The sequence below is a fragment of the Mobula hypostoma genome, chromosome 1 (assembly GCF_963921235.1).
Source record: "Mobula hypostoma chromosome 1, sMobHyp1.1, whole genome shotgun sequence".
NCBI lineage: Eukaryota > Metazoa > Chordata > Chondrichthyes > Myliobatiformes > Myliobatidae > Mobula > Mobula hypostoma.
Window position 1 is genome coordinate 3,106,632 of NC_086097.1, and position 14,449 is coordinate 3,121,080.

The 14,449-nt window shown below is 43.0% G+C and overlaps 1 protein-coding gene across 1 annotated transcript in view; it reads left to right on the forward strand.

Annotated features, from left to right (window-relative positions):
- The window catches only part of LOC134344062 (protein unc-79 homolog), a 403,221-nt gene that overhangs the window by 242,259 nt on the left and 146,513 nt on the right, over positions 1-14,449 (forward strand). Inside the window, exons 33-35 of the mRNA XM_063043251.1 lie at positions 1,424-1,526; positions 7,831-7,971; positions 8,889-8,927. Of these exons, the coding sequence (XP_062899321.1) occupies positions 1,424-1,526; positions 7,831-7,971; positions 8,889-8,927 (283 nt within the window). The remainder of the gene's footprint in view (positions 1-1,423; positions 1,527-7,830; positions 7,972-8,888; positions 8,928-14,449) is intronic.

Sequence of the window (14,449 nt, forward strand, 5' to 3'; positions counted from 1 at the left end):
GAAGACATACTCAAATGGCAAATTGCTGATGAGACAAGTAAAAGTAAAACAGAGGGTATACAACAAAGCAAATATTAGAGGGAAGATACAGCATTAGAAAGCTTTTAAAAACCTACAAAAAGCAAGTAAAAGAATCATTAGGAGGGATAAGATGAAATACGAAAGCAAGCAAGCCAGTTAGTAAACAATATCTATGTGGATAGTGAAAGCTTTTTCAAGTATGTAAAAAATAAAAGAGAGATGAGAGTGGATATAGGACCGCTAAAAAATGAGGTGGAGAAATAATAACAGGGGGCAGGGAGATAGCAGATGAACTAAATGAGTTTAATAAACAATGAATAATTACCATTTTTATGGGTTCTTCTTGTTCACTGGCCGTGGTAAATCTGGCAGCCCTGCACAGGGTTTGTCATCTGCCAGACATGAGCTTGTGTTGGGATGCAGGAATTATGTATGTTGCATTCAGGTTCAGAAGACAAAACAACTCCTTGTGCACATTTAACTATCCTGCCTTGTAATTAATACATTTCACACATTTTAAGTTGTTGCCTTAGGAGCAGTAGAAATAGCTTTCACTTGATGGGTATAAATTCAGGAACTACTTTGATCTGAAGTTTTGGAAACATTTTTTGCCACTTTTGGATGTTTACTTTGGCAGACATTTAAGGAATTTATAAAATGGGGCTTGAGTACTGTGCTCATAATGTACACACTTCCAATTGTGGTTGCTTCCTCAGGTAAACCCATTCAACTAACCCACAGAGTGGTGGGCTTCCAATTACATCACTTCTGCTCTTAAAAAAATAATTTTGTATTCAATCCATAAAAGATATCTTATTCATCAGCAATGATTATTCAGAACCAAATGAAATGTACAGTACATCTCATCATTTGGATCTGACATTAAGTATAGAAAGATTTTGAGCCCCAAAATGAAACTGTGTGCTTTATTTGCAGCGAAATAATTTCCTTCATGTTCCCTTACTTGTCAGCTTTACAACAGAGCTAAATTATATTTACTCCTTAAATGATAATACTCCTTAAATCCTGTTGTGAAACAAAGTGTTTGATTTCTGGTTGGAAATCTACATCCAATCCAAACTTCCATACCTACTCACACCCCTTTCCACCAGCACAGCAATGGTCAAATGTTAGCAGCAGGTATGGACACAAAATCATTTCAATGCTTTTATTCCAGTGTAAGATTGCCCTTAACCTTTAATTATTTAATTTGTTACTGAATATTCCTTGTTGTTGAATAAGACATTTTTTTATGGATTGAGTAAGTGATTTGTAGAAGTCCACCATTCTCTGGGTTATTTGAATATCTAAGTGCAATAAATATTTTCAAACATTTTTATATATCTCACTATTTTTATGTGCAAATTTTCCAATGGTCAATTACAAACATGTATTTTCGTAGGTGCTACGAAGTCGAGTTTGCTATCAGCACAGAGCATTGTCAGCATGTTTGTTCCTGCACCTGAAGAGTTTACAGATGATCAACCTACCCTAATGTCTGACAGGTAAATATATTAATATGATAGTCATGTGCATTTCACTCGTTTTGCCAGCTTTCCCTTGTAATATTTAACACTGATTCAAAAGCAAAAGGGAACAGTTAATATTTTATTCCAAAGTGCATTTAGAACTTCTATTCATAAAAACAGAGTTATTGAAGACATTTCTTTACCTTGGATGCATTTTTTTACCTTGTATAAATGGTTCTCTAAAGCCATTAAGTTTTATACATTAATGTAAAACTGCAATATAGGCTTTTGAGTTAAATAATTTTTCAAAAAAACTCAGTGGTGACTTAATTAGGTACACTGTACTCCTCATTATTGCAAATATCCAGTCAGCTAATCATGTGGCAGCAACTCAATGCATAAAAGATTGCAGACATGGTCAAGAGGTTTAGTTGCAAACACCAAAAAGTGTAGATACTGAAAATCCAAAACACACACACAACACTCAGGAAGAACTCAGCAGGTCAGGCAGCATCTATGGAAAAGAGTGAACAGTTAATCACTGGCCTTACGATTGAGTTTGTTGATTCTGTTGGTGTCTGCTACCCTCAGCCTGCTGCCCCAGCACACAACAGCAAACATGATCGCACTGGCCACCACAGACTCGTAGAACATCCTCAGCATCGTCCAGCAGATGTTAAAGGACCTCAGTCTCCTCAGGAAATAGAGACGGCTCTGACCCTTCTTGTAGACAGCCTCAGTGTTCTTTGACCAGTCCAGTTTATTGTCAATTCGTATCCCCAGGTATTTGTAATCCTCCACCATATCCACACTGACCCCCTGGATGGAAACCGGGGTCACCGGTACCTTAGCTCTCCTCAGGTTTACCACCAGCTCCTTAGTCTTTTTCACATTAAGCTGCAGATAATTCTGTTCACACCATGTAACAAAGTTTCCTACCGTAGCCCTGTACTCAGCCTCATCTCCCTTGCTGATGCATCCAACTGTGGCAGAGTCATCCGAAAACTTCTGAAGATGACGACTCTGTGCAGTAGTTGAAGTCCGAGGTGTAAATGGTGAAGAGAAAGGGAGACAAGACAGTCCCCTGTGTTGGTAGAAGAAATAAAAAGATAGACTATTTTGTAAATGGAGAAAAAAATTAAAAATCTGAGGTGAAAGGGACTTGGGAGCCTTTGGGCAGGATTCCCTAAAGGTTAATTTGCATGTTGAGTCTGTAGTGAGGCAGGCAAATGCAATGCACAAGGATATAAACAACAGGAATTCTGCAGATGCTGGAAATTCAAGCAACACACATCAAAGTTGCTGGTGAACGCAGCAGGCCAAGCAGCATCTATAGGAAGAGGCGCAGTCGACGTTTCAGGCCGAGACCCTTCGTAGTCCTGACGAAGGGTCTCGGCCTGAAACGTCGACTGCGCCTCTTCCTATAGATGCTGCTTGGCCTGCTGCGTTCACCAGCAACTTTGATGTGTGTTGCACAAGGATATAATGTTGGTGGAGGCGGATATGATAGGGTCTTTTAAGAGACTCCTGGATAGGTACATGGAGCTTAGAAAAATAGAGGGCTATGGGTAACGCTAGGTTATTTTTCAGGTAAGGACATGTTCAGCACAGCTTTGTAGGCCAAATTGTATTGTGCTGTAGGTTTTCTATGTTTCTATAATGTTGAGGCTTTATAAAGCACGGGTGAGGCCTCACTTGGACTTTTGTGAGCAGTTTTGCGCCCCTTATCTAGAAAGGATGTGCTGACACAGGACAGGGTTCAAAGGAGGTTCATGAAAGTGATTCCAAGATTGAACGGCTTGTCGTATAAAGAGCGTTTGATGGATCTGGGCCTGTATTCACTGGAATCTGGAAGAATGAGATGTGACCTAATTGAAATGTATTGAATGGTGAAAGGCCTTGATAGAGTGGATGTGGAGAGGACCCATGTGCTTTTTAGTTGAGACAATAAAGGTTACTGTCAGTAAATACAGATCGTCTTTGTGCCTCTCTGATCACTATTACTGAGAACACTATCGAATACAGGTACACATTCCTGTATCCGAAATTCTGAAATCCAAAACGCTCCGACAACCGAAGTTTTTTTCGCCAACAGCTGACGTCACTCAGGTGTGACGTGGCAGCACTAGCAGAGGCTGCCAGACGTCAGTTGTGGCTCAGCGCTCCTACTGGTTACACGTGTATTTGCTGTTCCCTGATATTTTGTGTTCACTGTTGACTTTGTGTTTAATTTCACTGTGAAAATGTCAAAAAGAGCTGCAGATTCTCCTATGGGTAACAATGAGAAAAAGAGAAGGAAACATCTGTCATCAATAACGCAGAAAGTGGAGTTATTGCAGAAGCTTGATTGTGGTGTGTCTGTGCGGTGTCTTACTGAAGAAAATAGTGTCGGAACTACCACTGTATACGATTTAAATAAACAGACAAGTTACTGAAGTTTTATAGTGACAGTGACGTTCCAGAGTTACTGTATTCCAATAAATCATTTACCATGTGTTTGATTCGGTTCGTTTGAAGCTGTATATTTTTATGTTTTATTGAATGTTTTTGTTAGAAATAAAATTTTTTCTTGTCATTATTCGTAAGCAATACAGTATAACAACTATTTACATAGCATTTACATTGTATTAGGTATTATAAGTAATCTAGAGGTGATTTGAAGTATACGGGAGGATGTGCGTAGGTTTGGTGCGCCGCCGGGTCCTAAATTCCACTGCACTGAGACAGGTTAAATAAGGGACTTGAGCATACGTGCTTTTTGGTATCGGGGGGGGGGGGGGGGTCTGAAATCCGAAAAATTGTGAATTCCGAAATGCAACTGGCCCCAAGGATTTTGGATAAGGGATTGTGGACCTGTATTGAAAGATCTAGATAAGGTGGATGTGGAGAGGTTGTTTCAATTCAATTCAAGTTTAGTTGTCAGTTGACCATACATGAATACTCATGAATACAACCAAATGAGACAGTGTTACTACAGGGTCAAAGTGTAACACATGACAGCAAGCACAAAAAAATACTATCACAGTCAAGGAATAAGAGAGTCCCGAAAACGCGCTCCATCAATCCTGAGTCGAATACAATGGAGCCTGTCTCCTGCCAAGCATACCCTGGGGGGCAGCAGAGCCTCCAGACTGGATGCCTCTCACCATCCCCTGGTGGAACACCGGCTCTGACGACTCCTTTCCTCCCCACACGACACTGCAACTTGAGGCACATACAAGACAACAAACCAATAGAGGACTTCAGTAAAACACCACGGTGCGAATATTGGACCAGACCCTCCCCACCCCCCCCCCCCGCCAGTCCACTGAGACTGGCCCCAATGCCCACCAAGTGACTGGAGGCTCAGTCCTCGCATAGACAAACACATATAGAATATTAGTGAAAACACAGCCACACAGCTATATATATATGTAGCCCAGACCCTTCAGTAATTTAAAATCGTCTGTCGGTCACATCTGCACCAGGCTCCCCCCAGTGGAATGCACTGGCTTGAACGCCTCTCCTCCAGCGGTATGAGGTCTTGAGTCCACTGAGTTCAGCAAAAAGAAACCTACAGTTAACAGATGTTGTCTTCCTCTGAGCAAAACCCTGTGATTGCAGCACCAGCTTCGTTCTGGATGCCATAAAAAATAGGAGCAGGAGCAGCAGTAGACCATCTGGCCTATTGAGCCTGCCCCACCATTCAATAAGATCATGGCTGATCTGACCATGGACTCATCTCCACCTACCTGCCTTTTCCCCATAATCCTTAATTCCCCTACTATGCAAAAATCTATCCTACTTTGTCTTAAATATATTTACTGAGGTAGCCTCCACTGCTTCATTGGGCAGAGAATTCCACAGATTCACCACTCGCTGGGAAAAGCAGTTCCTCCTCATCTCCATCCTAAATCTACTCCCCAAAATCTTGAGGCTGTGTACCCCGGCAAAGCGCAATGGCTTCATCCCTTCACTTTGGGCGGCCACGAACAGGTAACACCATGGCTTCACACATCAAAGTTGCTGGTGAACGCAGCAGGCCAGGCAGCATCTCTAGGAAGAGGTACAGTTGATGTTTCGGGCTGAGACCCTTCGTCAGGACTAACTGAGGGAAGAGCTAGTAAGAGATTTGGGAGGGGGAGGGGGAGATCCAAAATGATAGGAGAAGACAGGAGGGGGAGGATATCTGGATAAACCGAAACTGGAAAAAAATATAATAATAATAAATAAATAACAGATGGGGTATGAAGGGGAGTTGGGGCATTAACATAAGTTAGAGAAGTCAATGTTCATGCCATCAGGTTGGAGGCTACCCAGACTGAATATAAGGTGTTGTTCCTCCAACCTGAGTGTGGCTTCATCTTGACAGTAGAGGAGGCCGTGGATAGACATATCAGAATTGGAATGGGACGTGGAATTAAAATGTGTGGCCAGTGGCATGAACATTGATGGCATGAACAAATGTCCCAGTTTTGTGCCAGTGAACACATTTCAAACTTGTAGAGTATCTGAACAAGTCCAGGAGCAAAGGAGTAAAATTGCATTGTTCCCCTGGGGAGCCCATTTCTTATTATGGTGCTGGGGATAAAAAAACACGGAACACAGAGATTTTCCTCGTAATGACAGAATCAAACTATTCCAGTATTTTGAAATAGATATAAATATTTGGCAGTTTTCATAATTACTCACCCCATAAGACTGCCAGATCGATGTTGACCACCGGGCATCCATTTACATTCAGATGTAGTAGACCTAAATGGGAATATTTTATTAGTTTATTTAGCAATACAGCATGGAATGCTTTATTTGTTTATTTAGTGATACTTCTGGCCCTTCGAACCACACCGCACAACGGCCCACAACAATCCTGATTTAACCCTAACCTAATCACGGGACAGTTTACAATAACCAGTTAGCTTACCTGATACATTTTCGGACTGTGGGAGGAAACCAGAGGTAGTGGGGAAAAGTGACACTTTCCAGGGGAAGGATGTACAAACTCCTTACAGAGGACACTAGAACTGAACTCTGAACTCTGGCGCCCCAAGCTGTAAATAGCATCCATTTGACGATTCCCATCAGAGCAGCATGCAAAGGGTTGCCACTGCCTCACTTTTTTTGTTTTCTTTTTGCACTACTTATTTAATATACTTCTTAAATATATATTTGTTATTGTAATTTATTGTTTTTTATAGTGTATTGCATTGTACTGCTGCTGCAAAACAACAAATTTCATAACATGCGGAAATCTGCAGATGCTGGAATTTGAAGCAACACACATAAAAAATGCTGGTGAACGCAGCAGGCCAGGCAGCATCTCTAGGAAGAAGTACAGTTGGTGTTTCGGGCCGAGACCCTTCGTGACGAAGGGTCTCAGCCCGAAACGTCGACAGCAAATTTCATAACATATGCCAGTGATATTAGACCTGATTCTGATTCCAATTCTGATGTTAACCCCAGTTTATTCTCTCTATGTTCTCTCAACTGCTGCCAGATTCCAGCACTAATATATATCAGAAGCAATGTATAGTGGCCAATTAATATATCATCCTGCATGTTTTTAGGATGTGAACAGAAATTGGAGTGCCTACAGTTACAAGGTGCCTAGCTTTCTGCAAACCCAGCGCGGACAGTATTGGAGGTAGAGTTTGAAACCGGCTGGACTAGAGCTGTGCAGCAGCATCACAACTGTGTTGTATGCTGGTAGGGTCTAATCTTGATGTTTGCCATGTGGGGACGGTGAATAAATTCAATCATTTGAATTCCAGCTTTATCAGTTTGATAGACTTTCATTTGAATTTACAAGCAATGAGATTGTAAATCCAAAATGCACACTCAACTTTTTAGGAACAGCTTCTCTGCTGCTGCCATCGGATTTCTGAGTGGGCAATAAGACCATAAGATATTGGAGAAGAATGAGGCCATTTGGCCCATTGAGTCTGTTCTGCCATTTCATTATGGCTGATACATTTTGTCTCTCAGCTTGAATCTCCTGCCTTCTCCCCGTATCCCTTCATACCCTGACTAATCAAGAATCTGTCAACCTCTGCCTTAAATATACCCAATGACTTGGCCTCAACAGTCACCTGTGGCAACAAATTCCACAGATTCACCACCCTCTGGCTAAAGAACCTGAGTACACTACCTCAGTGTTCTACTTGCTCTCTTTTTGCACGACTTACTTCAATTTTTAATATATGTTTCTTATTGTAACCTACAGTTTCTTTTTTTAATTATGTATGGCAGTGTACTGCTACCGCAAAACAAATTTCACAACATATGCTAGTGATATTAAACCTGATTCTGATGCCTATGCTTCAGTGCATGAACTATTTTAATACTTCATTCTTTTGCACAGATGCCTTGACTGTGGAGCTATTCTTGAAGAATATGATGAAGAAACATTGGGACTGGCTATTGTAGTTCTTTCGACGTTCACGCACTTGAGTCCAGACTTAGCAGCCCCTTTACTGCTAGATATACTGCAGTCCGTAGGAAGGTAATAAAAACATACATAGAACATAGGAATCTACAGCACATTACAGGCCCTTTAGCCCACAATGTTGTGCCAACCATGTAACCTACTCTAGAAACTGCCTAGAATTTCTCTAGCGCATAGCCCTCTATTTTTCTAAAGACCCTATTGTATCCACTTCCACCCCTGCTGCTGGCAGTGCATTCCACGCACCCACCACTATCTGTGTGAAAAACTTACCCCTGACATCCCCTCAGTACCTATTTCCAAGCACCTTAAAACCACACCTCCTTGTGTTAGCCATTTCAGCCCAGGGAAAAAGCCTCTGACTATCCACACAATCAATGCCCCTCATCATCTTATACACCTCTATTAGGTCACCTCTCATCCTCTGTCACTCCAAGGAGAAAAGACCAAGTTCACACAACCTATTCTCATAAGGTACGCCCTCCAATCCAGGCAACATCCTTGTAAATCTTCTCTGCATTGTCTCTATAGTATCCCAATCCTTCCTGTACTTCAAGTGGGGTCTGACCAAGGTCTTATATAGCTGTAACATTACCTCACGTCTCTTGAACTCAATCCCACTGTTGATGAATGCCAACACACCATGTCTTCAAGAACACTGTCTATCTGCGCAGCAGCTTTGAGTGCCCTGCATGCACCCCAAGAACTCTCAGATCCTCCACACTGCCAAGAGACTTCCCACTAATATGATATTCTGTCTTCAAATGTGATCTACTATCATTAGGACATCTTCATTACCCATCTCATTTAAAATACATTCAATGTTAGCTGCATTGGTGAAATTTTAGCAAACCAGCACTGTTGCTCTTCTCCAGCATTTTATCTGAATTCATGTCTTCTAGACAAAAAACATTAATGACTCAGTTAAATTAATAATCAGTTCATTAAGTAACTTATCATTTTTTCCATTTCAGACTAGCATCCAGCAGTCTTTTTTCTGGCCAAGCAGAAAGGTATTTACAAGAATTTGCTCTTCATCTCATGTCCTTGATATTTATTACTTATTTATTTACAGTGTCTATGAAAAGTATTCACCCCACTTGGAAGTTTTCATGTTTAATTTTTTTAAAACATTGAATCACAGTGGATTTCATTTGACTTTTTTTGACACTGATCAACAGAAAAAGACTCATGTCAAAGTGAAAACAGATCTCTACAAAGTGATCTAAATTAATTACGAATATAAAACACAAAATAATTGATTGCATAAGTTTTCATTGCCTTTAACATGACACACAATTCGGAGCAAAAAGGCTGCGAGTGAACGGCTGATTTTTGGAGCCAGGGCAGTTTTTACCACTTGGGGTAAAAGAGAGGCAAGACTGCGCAGGCGCCAGTACAGCGCGAAAGGTTTAAAAAGAGGCGCACCATATCCAGCGGGTAGCGTTCGGAGTGAGCAGCGGAGTGTTTGCTCAACGGGCTTAGGCGGTAACGGGATGAGGCGAGGTAGGTTAACCGGTGTTATTTGCCAAAAGGAGGAAGTATGAGTGTGAGGCCAATTCTCTGTGCTCGGTGTCAGATGTGGGAGGTCCTGGAGTCTCCCAGCCTCCCGGACGGCCATATTTGCACCAGGTGTGTCGAGCTTCAGCTCCTAAGAGACCGAGTTAGGGAACTGGAGATGCAGCTCGATGACCTTTGCCTGGTCAGGGAGAGCGAGGAGGTGATAAAAATGAGTTATAGGCAGGTGGTCACACCGGGGCCACGGGACACAGACAAGTGGGTCAGAGTCAGGAGGGGGGAGGGGAAGAGCCAGGTATTAGAGAGTACCCCTGTGGCTATACCCCTCGACAATAAGTACTCCTGTTTGAGTACTGTTGCGGGGGGGGGGGGACCTACCTGGGGGAAGCGACAGTAGCCGTGCCTCTGGCACAGAGTCTGGCCCTGTGGCTCAAAGGGTAGGGAAAGGAAGAGGAAGGCAGTAGTGATAGGGGACTCTCTAGTTAGGGGGGTCAGACAGGCGATTCTGTGGATGCAGGAAAGAAACTCTGAATGTAGTTTGCCTCCCAGGTGCCAGGGTCTGGGATGTTTCAGATCGTGTCCAAGATATCCTGCAGTGGGAAGGAAAACAGCCAGAGGTCGTGGTACATATTGGTACCAATGACATAGGTAGGAAAGGGGAAGAGGTCCTGAAAAAAGGGTACAGGGAGTTAGGAAAGAAGTTGAGAAGCAGGACCACAAAGGTAGTGATCTCAGGATTACTGCCTGTGCCACGCGACAGTGAGAATAGGAATAGAATGAGGTGGATTCAGATTTTTGGATCATTGGGACCTCTTTTGGGGCAGGTGTGACCTGTACAGAAAGGACGGGTTGCACTTGAATCCCAGGGGGACCAATATCCTGGCGGGGAGGTTTGCTAAGGCTACCGGGGAGAGTTTAAACTAGAATTGTTGGGGGGTGGGAACTGTACTGAAGAGACTGGGGAAGAGGAGGTTGACTCACAAATAGTAAAAAGCTTGTAGACAGTGCGAGAGGGAAGATAGGCAGGTGATAGAGAAGGGACGCGGTCAGACCGAAGGTTTGAGATGCGTCTATTTTAACGCAACGAGTGTTGTGAGCAAAGCCGAAGAGCTTAGAGCGTGGATCAGTACTTGGAGATATGATGTGGTGGCTATTAGAGAGACTTGGATGGCTCAGGGACAGGAATGGTTACTTCAAGTGCCAGGTTTTAGATGTTTCAGAAAGGACAGGGAGGGAGGCAAAAGAGGTGGGGGTGTGGCACTGTTGATCAGAGATAGTGTCACAGCTGCAGAAAAGGTGGACGCCATGGAGGGATCGTCTACGGAGTCTCTGTGGGTGGAGGTTAGGGACTGGAAGGGGTGAATAACTTTACTGGGTGATTTTTATAGGCCTCTCAGTAGTAACAGGGATATCAAGGAGCAGATAGGGAAACAGATCCTGGAAAGGTGTAATAATCGCAGAGTTGTTGTGATGGGAGATTTTAATTTCCCAAATATCGATTGGCCTCTCCCTAGAGCAAGGGGTTTAGATGGGGTGGAGTTTGTGTTCAGGAAGGTTTCTTGACACAATATGTAGATAAGCCTACAAGAGGAGAGGCTGTACTTGATTTGGTATTGGGAAATGAACCTTGTCAGGTGTCAGATCTCTCAGTGGGAGAGCATTTTGGAGATAGTGGTCATAAATCTATCTCCTTTACAATAGCATTGGAGAGAGATAGGAACAGACAAGTTAGAAAAGTGTTTAATTGGAGTAATGAGAATTATGAGGCTATCAGGCAGGAAATTGGAAGCTTAAATTGGAAACAGATGTTCTCAGGGAAATGAACGGAAGATATATGGCAAATGTTCAGGGGATATTTGTGTGGAGTTCTGCATAGGTATGTTCCAATGAGACAAGGAAGTTACGGTAGGGTACAGGAACCATGGTATACAAAGGCTGTAATAAATCTAGTCAAGAAGAAAAGAAAAGGTTCAGAGAGCTAGGTAATGTTAGAGATAGAACATAGAATAGTACAGCATAGTACAGGCCCTTTGGCCCACAGTATTGTGCCAACCCTCAAACCCTGCCTCCCATATATCCCCCCCCCCCTTAAGATAATAAGGCTAACAGGAAGGAGCTTAAGAAGGAAATTAGGAGAGCCAGAAGGGGCCATGAGAAGACCTTGGCGGGCAGGATTAAGGAAAACCCCAAGGCATTCCACAAGTATGTGAAGAGCAAGAGGATAAGACGTGGAAGAATAGGACCTATCAAGTGTGACAGTGGGAAAGTGTGTATGGAACCAGAGGAAATAGCAGAGGTACTTAATGAATACTTTACTTCAGTATTCACTATGGAAAAGGATCTTGGTGATTGTAGTGATGACTTGCAGCAGACTGAAAAGCTTGAGCATGTAGATGTTAAGAAAGAGGATGTGCTGGAGCTTTTGGAAAGCATCAAGTTGGATAAGTCACTGGGACCGGATGAAATGTACCTCAGGTTACTGTGGGAGGTGAGGGAGGAGATTGCTGAGCCTTTGGCGATGATCTTTGCATCATCAATGGGGACGGGAGAGGTTCCAGAGGATTGGAGGGTTGCGGATGTTGTTCCTTTATTCAAGAAAGGGAGTAGAGATAGCTCAGGAAATTAAAGACCAGTGAGTCTTACCTCAGTGGTTGGTAAGTTGATGGAGAAAATCATGAGAGGCAGGATTTATGAATATTTGGAGAGGTATAATATGATTAGGAATAGTCAGCATGGCTTTGTCAAGGGCAGGTCATGCCTTACGAACCTGACTGAATTTTTTGAGGATGTGATGAAACACATTGATGAAGGAAGAGCAGTGGAACTTGTGTATATGGATTTCAGCAAGGCATTTGATAAGGTACCCCATGCAAGGCTTATTGAGAAAGTAAGGAGGCATGGGATCCAATGGGACATTGCTTTGTGGATCCAGAACTAGCTTGCCCACAGAAGGCAAAGAGTGGTTGTAGACAGGACATATTCTGCATGGAGGTCGGTGACCAGTGGTGTGCCTCATGGATCTGTTCTGGGACCCTTACTCTTTGTGATTTTTATAAATGACCTGGATGAGGAAGTGGAGGGATGAGTTAGTAAGTTTGCTGATGACACAAAGGTTGGAGGTGTTGTGGATAGTGTGGAGGGCTGTCAGAGGTTACAGCGGGACGTTGATAGGATGCAAAACTGGGCTGAGAAGTGGCAGATGGAATTCAACCCAGATAAGTGTGAGGTGGTTCATTTTGGTGGGTCAAATATGATGGCAGAATATAGTATTAATGGTAAGACTCTTGGCAGTGTGGAGGATCAGAGGGATCTTGGGGTCTGAGTCCATAGGACGTTCAAAGCAACTGCGCAGGTTGACTCTGTGGTTAAGAAGGCGTACGATGTATTGGCCTTCATTAATCGTGGAATTGAATTTAGGAGCCAAGAGGTAATGTTGCAGCTCTATCAAACCCTAGTCAGACCCTACTTGCAGTACTGTGCTAAGTTCTGGTTGCCTCACTACAGGAAGGATGTGGAAGCTATAGAAAGGGTGCTGAGGAGATTTACAAGGATGTTGCCTGCATTGGGGAGCATGCCTTATGAGAATAGGTTGAGTGAACTCGGCCTTTTCTCCTTGGAGTGATGGAGGATGAGAGGTGACCTGTTAGAGGTGTGTAAGATGATGAGAGGCATTAATCGTGTGGATAGTCAGAGGCTTTTTCCGAGGGCTGAAATGGTTGCCACAAGAAGACACAGATTTAAGGTGCTTGGGAGTAGGTACAGAGGAGATGTCAGGGGTAAGTTTTTTACTTAGAGAGTGGTGAGTGTGTGGAATGGGCTGCTGGCAATGGTGGTGGAGGCGGATCCGATAGGGTCTTTTAAGAGACTTTTAGATAGGTACATGGAGCTTAGAAAAATAGAGGGCTATAGGTAAGCCTAGTAATTTCTAAGGTAAGGACATGTTCGGCACAACTTTGTGGGCCGAAAGGCCTGTATTGTGCTGTAGGTTTTCTATGTTTTTACACCAAATCATCACTGGCACAGAAAATTGGTTTTAGAAGTCACATAATAAGTTAAATAGATATCTGTTTTGGAGAGCTGTGTGCAGTGAAGGTGTTTCAATCGATTGTAATAAAAATACACCTGTATCTGGAAGGTCCAACTGCTGGTGAGTCAGTATCCTGGCGAAAACTACACCATGAAGACAAAAGAACACTCCAAACAACTCCGTGGAAAGGTTATTGAAAAGCAGAAGTCAGGAGATTGGTACGAGAAAATTTCCAAAATACTGAATATCCCTTAGAGTACAGTGAAGTCAAGAAATGGAAAGAATGTGACATGGCTGTAAATCTGACTAGTACAGTCTGTCCTAAAAAAATTAGTGACAGTGGAAGAAGGGGACTAGTGAGGGAGGCCAGGAAGAGGCCTATGACAGCTCTGGAGGAGTTAGAAGTTTCAGTGGCTGAGGTGGGAGAGATTGTGCATACAACAACTGTTGCCCAGGTGCTTCCCCAGTCACAGCTTTATGGGAGAGTGGAAAAGAGAAAGCCACTGTTGAAAAAAAACTCACAAGAAATATCAATAGAGTTTGCCAGAAGGCATGTGGGAAACCCTGAAGTTAACTGGAACAGGTTTTATGGTCTGATGAAAGCAAAATTGAGCTTTTTGGCCATCAGACTAAAGGCTATGTTTGGCATAAGGCAAACACCACACATTATCAAAAACACACCATCGCTACTGTGAAGCATGGTGGTGTCTACATCATTCTGTGGGGATGGTTCACTGCAGCAGGCCCTGGAAGGCTTGTGAAGGTAGAGGGTAAAGTGAATGCAGCAAAATGCAGGGAAATCCTGGAGGAAAACCTGATGCACGCTGCAAAAGAATTATGATGTGGATGAAGATTTGTCTTCCAGTAAGACAATGATCCCAAGCATAAAGCCAAAGCTACACAGGAATGGCTTAAAAACAACAAAGTTAATTTCCTAGAGTGGCCAAATCAGACTCCAAACCTCAATCCAAATGAGAATTTGTGGCTGGA